The 12,629-nt window shown below is 36.0% G+C and overlaps 1 protein-coding gene across 4 annotated transcripts in view; it reads right to left on the bottom strand.

Annotated features, from left to right (window-relative positions):
• Positions 1-12,629, bottom strand: part of LOC136247192 (uncharacterized) — a 39,885-nt gene that overhangs the window by 16,814 nt on the left and 10,442 nt on the right. For all 4 annotated transcript variants that reach the window (XM_066038830.1, XM_066038833.1, XM_066038829.1 and 1 more), the window contains 9 exons: positions 10,075-10,144; positions 9,759-10,028; positions 9,101-9,196; positions 8,638-8,823; positions 7,202-7,486; positions 5,330-5,392; positions 2,077-2,157; positions 1,749-2,021; positions 429-515 (listed from right to left, as the gene is read on the bottom strand). In XM_066038830.1, coding sequence (XP_065894902.1) covers positions 429-515; positions 1,749-2,021; positions 2,077-2,157; positions 5,330-5,392; positions 7,202-7,486; positions 8,638-8,823; positions 9,101-9,196; positions 9,759-10,028; positions 10,075-10,144 — 1,411 coding nt within the window. The remainder of the gene's footprint in view (positions 1-428; positions 516-1,748; positions 2,022-2,076; positions 2,158-5,329; positions 5,393-7,201; positions 7,487-8,637; positions 8,824-9,100; positions 9,197-9,758; positions 10,029-10,074; positions 10,145-12,629) is intronic.

Here is a 12,629-nt window from a genome sequence, read left to right on the forward strand (position 1 = left end):
TGCCAGCATAATCGGCCAGTTCTTATCACCGACTTGATATACATTTTAAAAGTAATGCTGAAAAAGTGGTCAGGCTATGGCCTGACCGTAGCCCTGTTATACAGTAAAAGTCACTGATAAATCTACATGAATTTCAAATAATTTAGCTGAATTGTTTATACATAAAGTATGTATGTATACCCGTAGCAACTCACTTGTCCCATTGATTGTCTTGGATGCTGGTATGCTTACAAATACACAGATCATAATATGGTAATCGTGTAAGTGATTGTGTATTTTATACTACATTGTACTTCGTGTGGGAGAAACAACGTGCTTATGAGTACTGTATTTTCTGTACAGTACCAATTATCTGCATAACTGCACTGTGTTGACTATTACAGTACATTTGGTTCTGTAGCAAACAATTCATTTAACACAGTACTTACCTGTATTTTGCAAATAGTGACTGACACTTGATGGTATGTTACTGCTTGCTAAAGGTTTTTGTGATACAAGGACTCGTTGCTCTGATCCTAGTGATGTAATACATATTTATGCCGCATAACAATGAAATTATATTAGCAGCAGTATAATTATAGTGCATTTCAAATGATTACAATATGTGACTGGGCCTGCGAAAGCAGGGCATGTGGGCACAAACTACACCCTATCACTCTACAAGTCATATCTCAGTACTGGAACAGTATAATTTCATTCTGTAACTTGCATCATGATGCCAACTAAACGCTTACTAAGAGCTGAAAATTGCAATGTCGGTACAAAATGTTATGAGTGATAAAAGTGTGAGAAACTAGGCAAAAATCAAGTGCCCACGTGCCTTATTATAGCAGGCCCGGTCACATAAACACAAGTGTATTTATTATGCACACAAAAGATAAAATCACAGTTTTACCTGTGAGTGCACTATATGAATCTTTGCAAAGTATTAAGTAGATACAATATAACTACTTTGTTCTATACCTATGTGACCTAATTTGGAAAAACCGTCAAAATATGCACATCAATAGATTGTGAGATACAGTAAACATTTCAATCCGGTATAGCTTAGCAAGCCAAATATGAAATTTCACTGTGAATGGAGACAACCGGTGTTTACGTAGTTCACCTCATTCCACAGCAGTAGTTCACCTCATTCCACAGCAAACTATAAGCTACGTACTGATAGTAACCAAGATTACTGATAACCAAGATTTTGAGCAATTTTTTCACAACATTACTTACACAGGTACACTAGTATGGGTGGTAGGCAGGCGATTGGTATATCAACAGAGATTGAACAAGTTGGTCATATGGAGTCTCCAGCCTAAATTTTGGGTTCTAAAGACTACCTGTGCATGCCACTCAAGACACGTAGAAACCATCTGGGTAACTGTCAAAGGATATCCATGCCTCTAGTTGTGTGTTCCAACAACTCAGTGGCAGTCCAAGATGCCAGAGCATTCCCAGTGACTGGCACATATTTATAGAAATCCAATCATGAAAAGCATCCCAAGCCACATGGCTGTGGTGTAAATGTGTAGTGTATTGGTGTGACTATCCATTCATGGCATGAAAAGAATAATTCAATGGTATGTGCGAAGACCAAAGAGTTGGTCACATAATGAACAGGTGAAAGTTTGGATGAGTAGCATTTTGGAGGATGATAGCACATGCATCACCTTGTTTCAAATGATAATGCCTATTTTTATACATGCATAACTAAGAACTATCATTGCAAGGAGATCATAGTAATAATATACACCCACCATGTCTAATTTCATTTATCACACTCATCATCTCATGCTTGGAGGTAATAGCTTGCAACTGGTCACAAAAGTCCAGCAATTCTGTTTCACTCCTTATCCTTTCTATCAAACAATCCAGTATCACTTTATTTGCACCAACAGAATTACTGCTGCTTAAAATGACACAGATATGATCATCGGTCAAGTAATTCTGCAGCCTCCCAACACATTTTTCATAGTCATCAGGCATCAGGTGTAGAATGGTGCTATAGTGCTTCTTAAGTAAGTCAAACTCTGTCATTGACAGTATAATATGTAAATCTCCATTATACATATGTAAATTATTTACCTCCATTTGAGATGATTTTGCTGGCTAAATCCAGCTTGGCAATTTCTATGACTGCCCCACTGTCTGGTTGATTATGAGAGCCTGAAAGTATTGATAACATTAATGTCATGAAACGTTGATAACATATACACAACCAATATCCACTGATATATAAAAGTGAATGATCATAAAACACTGTTGGTGTATGTTGAATAGTGTATGTTCTATTGTAATTTAACAAGTTTAAGGAAATTTTAAGTTCGATTAGGGATCATGGAAAAAAACAATAAGGAAACAAGGGAGGTCACCTACACCTGCAGATACACTACAGAACATTTAATCCCTAATTCAGTCTTTTTCGTTAAACTTGTTTGCTTACTTATCATTATGACTGGTGAACCCACGCATACCGCATCAAAGGAAGTATGGCACCTGAATCAATGTTTTCCTCTGAACGCACGCACCAGCTATCAAAAATTGCTTCAAAATTGCAGTGGCCATTATGCTTGGCTTTTAGCTACGTATGTTCAGCCCATTACACAGCACTACAGATGAAAAACAGTAGAAAAAGTGCCTCTGTCGAACAGTGAAAATATTAATCCCATAGCCTTAGCTGTTATCAAGTTACGAAGACAACAGGCAGGCAGGCAGGCAGGCAGGCAGGCAGGCAGGCAGGCAGGCAGGCAGGCAGGCAGGCAGGCAGGCAGGCAGGCAGGCAGGCAGGCAGGCAGGCAGGCAGGCAGGCAGGCAGGCAGGCAGGCAGGCAGGCAGGCAGGCAGGCAGGCAGGCAGGCAGGCAGGCAGGCAGGCAGGCAGGCAGGCAGGCAGGCAGGCAGGCAGGCAGGCAGGCAGGCAGGCAGGCAGGCAGGCAGGCAGGCAGGCAGGCAGGCAGGCAGGCAGGCAGGCAGGCAGGCAGGCAGGCAGGCAGGCAGGCAGGCAGGCAGAAAATTCCATTGAATATTTTTTCTTTAAATTTCGTAACTATTTATTGGAAGCCTTTAGGATCATATTGAAGGCACTTTTTGGTTTGATTATACCTAACCAATACTGTCAAGGTTCCAGAATGAAGTTGTGAAGCTGGTTTTTTGGTGAATTTTTTTGGCTAGGAAAACCCAAATCTCCATGATCCCTAATATACAGTACTATGATATGGCCCTGTAAAAATTATTTTTTTCATACAAAATTCTATAATTATTATACTTGCATCAATTGTGCCAACATCATTTCGACACACATAATAGGTTCGTTAAGTTTGTCTATCATTTGTATAGGATTTGTCCCAGTACTGTGGCTTATAACACCTAGTTATATTCACCTAAATTTACATAACCACTAAATTATCAAAATTCCAGTAGTGGTTCACCAGGTGGGTTGGCAAGCCTATGCCAAAACACCGTTCAATTAGGCTTTATCATGTACATGTATGTATGTACATTACTATGGCTAGATGTCCCCCTCTGTATTTCCACAGGTCTTTTAAAAGAGATTCCAGATTCATTGAGGGAAGGGATAAATAGGGGATTAGTAGGGAATTCAATAAACACTTGCAATTCAGTGGAGTAGCAATTGCTCTTCCGGTAGCAGCAATTTCTCATCTTATCTACGTATGTATCCCATACTGGGTGACACAAACATGTACTGTAGGTACGTAATAAACATTAATTTGACAGTATGTAATTTATCGCTATTGCATTAAATTATTAATAGAACAATTACACAGAGCATAATATCTAGGTTTTGCAATGTTGAGTTATATACACCCCACCTGTAAGATACTCTATAATCTACAAGTACACAAAAAAAATTGGAATTTTCAACTAGAGTAGGGACCATAACACATCAATAAAAAGGACTGAAACAAGTTGGAGTAGTCCATGATAGTAAATCACAGTAAAACAATAAGAAGTGTTATATCCCTACTGTGCATTTCTGTTACGGTATCTTGAGCACAGTAAGGATATTACACTTCTTATTGTTTTACTGTGATTTGATATCATGGACTACTCCAACTTGTTTCAGTACTTATAATTGATGTGTTATGGTCCCTACTGTAGTTGAAAATTCCAAATTTTTTGTGTACTTGTTTGTTAACTCTTTTTTGTAAATAATTTTATTATGACTAGTGAACCCATGCATACCGCATCTGAAATGGTGCCATGCGCCCCAGCTATATCAATTATTGTCTGAAAAGTGAAGTATCCATTATGCTTCATTGTCTGCTATGCTCAACCCATTACACAATATTTTGAATCAAGAACTGTTTGAAAAGCACCTCTACAATCCAAGCATACCAAAAATATATATATAATTATAGTGCCGCGTGCCCTAATTAATTATCATCTACAAAGTGAAGTTTAGTATCCATTACACTTCACTGTCGGCTATGTTCAACCCATTACACAGCAGTACGAATTAAGAACTGTTTAAAAAACACCTCTGCAATCATAATAGCCACTATGAAAAATACAGACGATTTCTGTTTCGAATGGAGGCCATCATGTGCTACCACCAAATTTACACCTTTTGCTGTCAGCAAAGGTGAATGGCACACAACGGAGGAGACTGGTATGTCCATGAAGAAAGCATTATACATATTGCGGTATGCCAAAAGGAACATCTCGGGCCGAAGCGACGTCAAAAATCAAGCCCGTAGTCTTAGCCGTTATTGAGTTACGCTTGTCTGAAGGCATCAGTCAGTCAGTCACTCACTAGAAAATTCTGATGAATATATATATTTTTAAAATTCTGTAGCAACTTGTTGAAAGTGTTCCGGGTCGATCTGAAAGCTTGTTTGAGCTTAGTTTTACCTAACCAACAGTGCCTTATGGTCGTCTGGGAAAATTGAGGCTGGTTTTTGTGTGATGTTATTTTGTGGGCCACACCTACTCCTTTGTGGTCCCTACTATACAGTTACTATCAGGATACACTTTCACACTTACACACATACAAAAATTTTGAGATTTTAATGGAGAAATAACAAATGGAAAGGCAGCCATTTGCAAAGTGGAATGGAGCAAGACAGTACGTACAGTGACAGCATTAAAATTTTAGAAACCATAAATTACTGAGTCCAATGAATTTGTAAACCTGAAATAAACTTTGTGTTTAGCTGGCAGTCTGCCACATGGCTACTTGAAGAATGATGGTTGATTGAATTGCTTATACAATGGATAATGGATATATATTATAAACTTATCTGTGTATTTAATACAAATGTTATTTCTTAGATTTTACATTTAATTATAAATATGTATGGACATGGCCACATAACATACCTATGAAATTATTCGAAGAGTCGCTTAGAACTTTAACAGTGTTCTTATCATCTTGCATTGCCACTGCATATTTGACGAAAGATCTTACATAAATTTTAAAATGGTGGAATAACATAATTCTGTATGCATACGTACATACATAATTTCATTTTCACTACCACAGTGCTGTGTATTTGTAAAAATTGATACAACACTGTTGGCTACTGAAACAGTATACGTACCTTGATTCCAGAGTACTATTTTGTATAGTTTAACTTCATTTGCAAAAAAGGGGTCTTTCATACAAATTCAATTTACTAAATTAGACAAAATTGATAACTTCTAAGCTACTGACTGGAAATTTATCCAGTAGCAAGCAACAATAAAGCTTAATATTAGCAGTGGGGATTAACATTTCTTGAAAACCAATAGCAATGTCATTCAAGTTCATAGATAAGATTTCTTTTGTGGTCATACAATAACTATTAAGACTTTCCTAGGATTTAATGATTTTATATATATTGACATATATAATACATATCCTATGCCACTACATATCACATGTCGTACACTAAATTAATCATACAGTACAACTTCACTAATCCAACCAACTGTGACCTAACAGAATTAAATGTAGGAATTAATATGTATATCTTATATAATCTGTATATAATTTGCAGTGGTGAGATAGATTCTATTCAATCACTTTAATTCAGAGTATATACGTACATTATTCTGATAAAACACACAGTTGGTGCTAATAATCTAATTGAATCTTTAGCCATATTTTTATTGAATTTCTGGAGTGCAGATAAGTGAGAGTATGCTGTACTACAGTCGGTTCGTGTTTACCTGAGCCTCATTTCTTTTTAATAACTCTTGTTACATGGGCCAGCTGCCCAAACATTTAGTAGTGCAGCGAAGCCCTTTATACACAACAGTTAATCAAATAGTTCTTTGATATGGGCACAAACAAGTGAGTTATGAGGCTTTAAAAATATCCCATACATTTAGTATGGAAGGTTCAGGTGCACAAAGATGTTTACAACATAAAAACCTGCTTGTTTAAGTACAAAACCATTGGGAGTGAACATGTGTTCACCTCTTTGATATTACCATATTTGGTGGGGCTCAGGTGAACGTGAACTGACTATAGGTAGTATATATGTGCAATATCATAGGAACACGGTTTGTCGTTTTAAATTTGATCCCCAACAGGTTTAAAGATACAATACTATTTGGCTCATTATATTAAGCAACATGGAACATTTATTCATGTTATTTGGGTTAAAAGTTAAGCTTAGCAGTTGCTAACTTTTGACTAGTTGTCAGTTATGGAGCAATAAATGACCAGTAAAATAATTGCTTGTGCAATGCGTAGATGCATATTTCTACCTAACATATATCAGCCATTAAGCAGGCTACGGAACAGCACAAAGATGACATAACCTATAGTCCTAAAACCTCAACTTAAACATATTAACTTACTGTCACAATAGTGAAGTTAGTAGGCTTAATTTAGTACAAAATGTTAACATTAAAAACCACATCCCACAATCACAATTTTTCCTGCACTGTATGTAAAGCATACTGACATCATATGAACAACATTCTAACAGCTATCAGCCCATGCAATTAAAATCACTATTGATCATCAGATAGTGATGTACATACTGTATAAAAGGAACACGGTGAGTGTGAGTTTTCTGTAGTTCTTCACCTATCAAGTAAGTGTGTCTACAGTGATAAATATTACTTATACCATGACTGTGTCACGTTTTCCACCTTTAGCCCACAGGCCTAAGGCTCTTGTGCTTCAGGTGCATATATTAGCAAAATCCCATCCTTACAGCCGTGCTATAACTATTACAAACATATTATTACTTTAGTCACCTGCTCTTAAATCACAAATGATAGATTGCAGACTTTCTTTGTGTGAGGATGACAAAGCTACTTGCTCCAAGTAGTTACAAAATTTAAACAAATGCTCTTTCTCTTTTACTTTATTTATCAAATTGTTCAAGATCAGTTCATTAGCAGCAATATAGCTGGGACTACTGAGAATGACACAGATCTGGTCATCACTTAAGTTATCCTGAACAACATGTAGTGTCTTCTCATAGTCACTAGGTAGTGATTGTAGAATTGCAGCATACTTGCTTCTAACCAGTCGATCACCTGTAATGTGATTGGTAAACATATTTACCTCTATACAATAAAATAGTGTACAGATTGCAATCCTGATATGAAGCATTTATAATTGTGCCTACCTCTGGATAGTCTAAAACCTTGAGGATGCCACTTTAGATTGTCATATTTTTGCAATGACAATATGGACCTTATCTGCAATGATGTCATAATTGACAAAATGGCCGTGTATAGTGTGGGCACTTCGTATACGTATGTAATCACTCAAATGAACTTTGTTTGCAGATTTCACGACATGTAACTATTGGATAATAAAGGTAAGAGGTTAGATAGTGTTATATGGCAATGTGAAATAGTCCCCCAGATGACACCAGACTTAAGTTTTGTATCAACGCAAAACCATGCGCATTTCTCTTGAAATTAAGTATGCATGCCTCACCTTGCCCCTTGCTGCAGTATGTAAACATTAACATAGCGAACCGCCATCTCTCCCAATACCCCCTGTACAAAGTTCCCACACAATCGGCTGCCATTTAATGCTTTCAATTGGCGTCATTGCGGATAAGGTCCATTGGTAGAGGAATTTCCTCTGTGAATGTTGTGGGGTTACTGCTACATGGATACAGTATATATGTGGTAAGCATGCATAAATTCTGTGAAATTGGAGCAACAGTAATATACGTAGCATAGTTGAATGAGCATTGAAGGACAAAGGATGTTTGTAAACTGCAAAGCATTATAGGCATACATAAGGCAAAATTACAAGCTGCAGACGATTAATAAGCAGAAATAGACAAACAGAGCCTAACACTACTCCATACAGGTTCGATAAGCCCCAGACATCAACCACTTGCACATGACATGGCATAAGAACAGCAGCTGAAAATCATATTCTTTTTGATAATGAAAGAATTGAAGTACCTATTGCATACATATATCTGTGGAAAGACTATCAATGGTGATGAAACCAGTTTTTCTATACCATGCAACAATTGTGTGTAAGGCTATAATAATGTTCTACTACTAACACTGTACCAGCAGTAACCCCATTTATCTGCTAACCAATGGTCTGATCACATGTATTAAGGTTGTATTTTTGTCTGTCTGTCTGTCTGCATGTCTTTCTGTGTAAAAGTAAAAGTGAGTGTATTGTTGTTTCTTGTATGCTTGTAACTGCTTACACTGTGTTTGTAATGATGATGATTTTGTAGCTTTCCGTCTTCTTCCAGTCTTGTAGTCGTTATCCACTGTACAATTTTGAGCTCTGCATTCCAATTCTACCTCCACCATGGTGCACTGTGCAATAGAATTGACTGCACACATGTCAAATTCAGTAGAAGTACCATTTATCAAACTTGTGCCAGTAGCTGCAGTAACAAATGTATAAACAGCTTATACAATAATAGTATTAATAATGTCAATACATACATGCAATTAAAGCAGAGAACAGCCATTGTACTATAGGACGAAAGCCTAAATATCTATATACTACGTAAGTGCTTTAGTGTAGTCACAGAAAAATCCTTCCTTTTCACAGAGAAATTAGCTATGTGTAATATTGTATGTATCTGTGTATGTAGCATATACATTATGTATATACACACATACATGCATGTTATACAGTACATATATAGCATCACTTACAATTCTGTGGATAACGGCAATATTTTTGCAGCCTGATGGGATCAAGCTGAGGATGATTTGGCACATTCTTATTCCAGTGACAACTACTTTGAAACTCTGAAAAAGCAGTAAAATACAGAGTATATATGTATACACAATAAGTTAGTACGTACATGTAGCTATAATAATACAGTTTCCTAATGTACAAAAACATGGATTATCGCCGCAATTCTGAGGGATAGGCTTGTATATACATACGTACTATAAACTTTAACATAATTACATTGCAATTACTATTTGTAGTCAAATATAAACTGTACTCTTAAACTAAAGAAGCCAATAATCATGTTTGAGAGCATTTATACAAAGTTGGACATGAGAGAACATGATACGTATATCAACTATCTGAATGAGACTGTAGAATATTATGATTCAAACATTGGTGTACATAGAAATGAACTGAACAGTCAACTAGATACAAATAATGATATAAGCTGCATATGGGTAGAATCACAAGAGAAAGTAAATGGTTTCTAAATCAGACTGACTTCATGGCAATGCACAAAAATAATTTTCAAAGTTGTAGTGACATGTATATGTACACAGCTAAAAATTACATGCAATAAAACACCACAAGGCATACATAACATGCACATGTTGCAATTTACAGCATACTAACCAGTGATTAATTTGTATGGCAAGTCGGGTAAGACAGACACTGTTGACAACTGATAACAGAACTTCATGTAGCATCGTTCATGGTCTAAGTGAACTAAAAGAAATTGTGCTACTCTATGGCACTTCATTCTGGAATTTTCTCCAGAGAGGATGTAGACTTCCACTTCACTTGGCATATTCACTTGTTGCTTTAAAACATTCACAGTTAGTTTACTGTTTGGTATTAAACTTTGATATAGAACATAGTACCATCTCTCCAAAAATGAAAATTCTACATTCAAAAAAAGGTAATTATTTCAAGTCCAGCATTTTCTTACCAGGTTTTTTCATGATAGCTTTAGTGGTGGTTGGCCCATACAAAGCATCCATTATGTTAACATCACACATCTGTGTAGTAAACAAAATACTTTTATATATTAGTTGCATGCAATGTGGCAACAGTTCAAATTTTACAGAATATTTTAGAACAATCCAGAATTTCCATTGTTACAGTAGATCTATGACATTTTACTACTTAGAATTATAAAGTTGACACCTTGATAAGTATTCTTGCCATAATGTACATGTTTTTTAGTGTGGACATATAGCCAGTCACAATCTGGCTGTGTGCACATGTTTGGTTTCCTAAAATCATTTTCCAACTAATTTGTGTTTCAATGTGCCTACGCATGTAGTTATACTTATGTTTCTTTGTCTGTCCACACCAAATCTGGCACAGTTACCTTAAAGTAGCTAGTACAGACCCTGTACAAAATTTACCAGTTCAAACTATGAATTAAACAGGATTCTGAATGTGATATAAATAGCTTTCTCCATAGGATATAATATTGTGGCTGTTATAACCACTGAAAATGACAGCACATTACTTGTACACTGCCAGAAATTGTGTGCGTATCTTTTCAAGCTAAAAAAAGGAGTGTATCCCTCTTGAGTGTAAACAATAATGAACAACAAAACATTGTCAAAGGCTTTACTGGGGATAATTTTCACAAAGAAATATGACACTTAATCAGCTAAGAAGATAGTTCTGAGTATTGTCTATGTTTTATTTATTTATTTATTTATTAAGGCTTAACAGAACAATTGCTAAAGGTCTGTAGGACTCCTGGTCCTACAGCCTGTTTAAAGTTGGTGCAGAAAGTAGTATGTTTGAAAAGGTGGAGAAAGGAGAAAAAATCCATGACTGGACTTTTAAACAGGTAACAATCCTTAGTTAGTAATTAACGTAATTGTAGTGATGATTAATTATAGACTATGACATAATATCAAATATTATGATGTAATCTTATTAGTATATAAGGCCAAGTTTAGTGCGGTTCACTCTCTCTAATTTTGTTGTATTCATTACTCATTATTTTAAATTGATAATTGTTAATCAACTTGAAGGTCGCTGTCGAGTGGGTTAACTTTGTTACACAATTATGCAATAACTAATGAATAATAAATTACAACAAAATTTATACTGTAAGCTTTTTAAAAATCAAATAACATCATCAAATTCAGAGATGGTTTAACCTACGTGCATGTAGTGCTTGGTTTAAATCGTCAACTGGTAAAAATTATTTAAACTCAATCCCACAATTGCTTACTTTAGGAAGTGGTATAAATGCAATGTAATGCAAGTACTCTGGTAGTGTTGCTCATAGTTAAACACATCATTAGTAGTAACAGTGGCGTAGCTACCATTGAGGCAACTGAGGCAGCTGCTTCGGTAAAAATTCTCAACAACAGGCTGAGCAGGCCTGAGTTTTGGCACCCCTGATTTTCTACTCAAATGTTTACACTAGAAGCATTACTGTATCACACATAATAGAATCTATGGCTGTAGTACTAAGCAGGGCCAGAGCCTACAGTGACACGGTGCTGGACCACTTTTCAGCTACTTGAATTTGTAAAAGATCGAGATACTCTAATAGAGCAGTCATCGTAATATACTCTTACTAATAGAGCATTTAGTACAGATTAGCCATCATTCTCGTAACACTACTTGGTCTGAATTATTTACATTTATGTTAATTGTATTAAATAATTTTTCAGTACTAATGAGTCAACTGCATGGCATTGCATTGAGCTAATTGATCATACAAATCAGTTACGATAAAAAATAGCCTTCACATGTCAGTTCAAAGCATATATTTTCAAAATTTGCCTTGAGGAGCATGCCCCCAGACTCCCTAGCTTGACATGCTTAGCACATGCAGTTGAACATTATATGAAAGAGATAATTTCTGACTTAAATATCACATCAGATCAATAAAAAGGTATACTGTGCACGACTATGACCTCCGTTGCAGTCTATGGATGGCCTGCCCCACTCAAACTATCTCTGGACTAATTCAGTTTTTTTGTGCCGGTTGAATGCAATTTAACTAGTTTAATAATTGAATCATGGTATACTGCAGCATTAACTAAGCTGAAACATTACTTATGACATGTAGGAAAACAGTTTTTTCATCCAACCAGAGAGTCCACCTGCAAACGTTGTACCATCTATACTTGAAAGTATTTGTGAATCAGTTTAGTAAGAAGCAGACCCTTTCAATTAGGTCAATGTATAAACTTTGCTTTGGTAACAATTTAATCCTGGCTACGCCACTGAGTAATAATACTTTTTGGCAGTTTCTTCCATAAAACTATGGTGGAAACTTGTACAAGTACACAAAAAATTGAAATTTTCAACTCTAAGAGTAGGAACTATAACACATTGATAAAAAGTACTGAAACAAGTTGGAGTAGTCTATGATATTAAATCACAGTAAAAGAATAAGAAGTGTTATATCCCGTGGGTCAGCTTGTTTCAGTACATTTTGTCGGTGTGTTATAGTCCCTACTCTACCACTTATTTGTCAACTTTTTTTATAGGTTAAAACTG

The sequence above is a fragment of the Dysidea avara genome, chromosome 2, assembly GCF_963678975.1.
Source record: "Dysidea avara chromosome 2, odDysAvar1.4, whole genome shotgun sequence".
In the NCBI taxonomy this organism is placed as follows: domain Eukaryota; kingdom Metazoa; phylum Porifera; class Demospongiae; order Dictyoceratida; family Dysideidae; genus Dysidea; species Dysidea avara.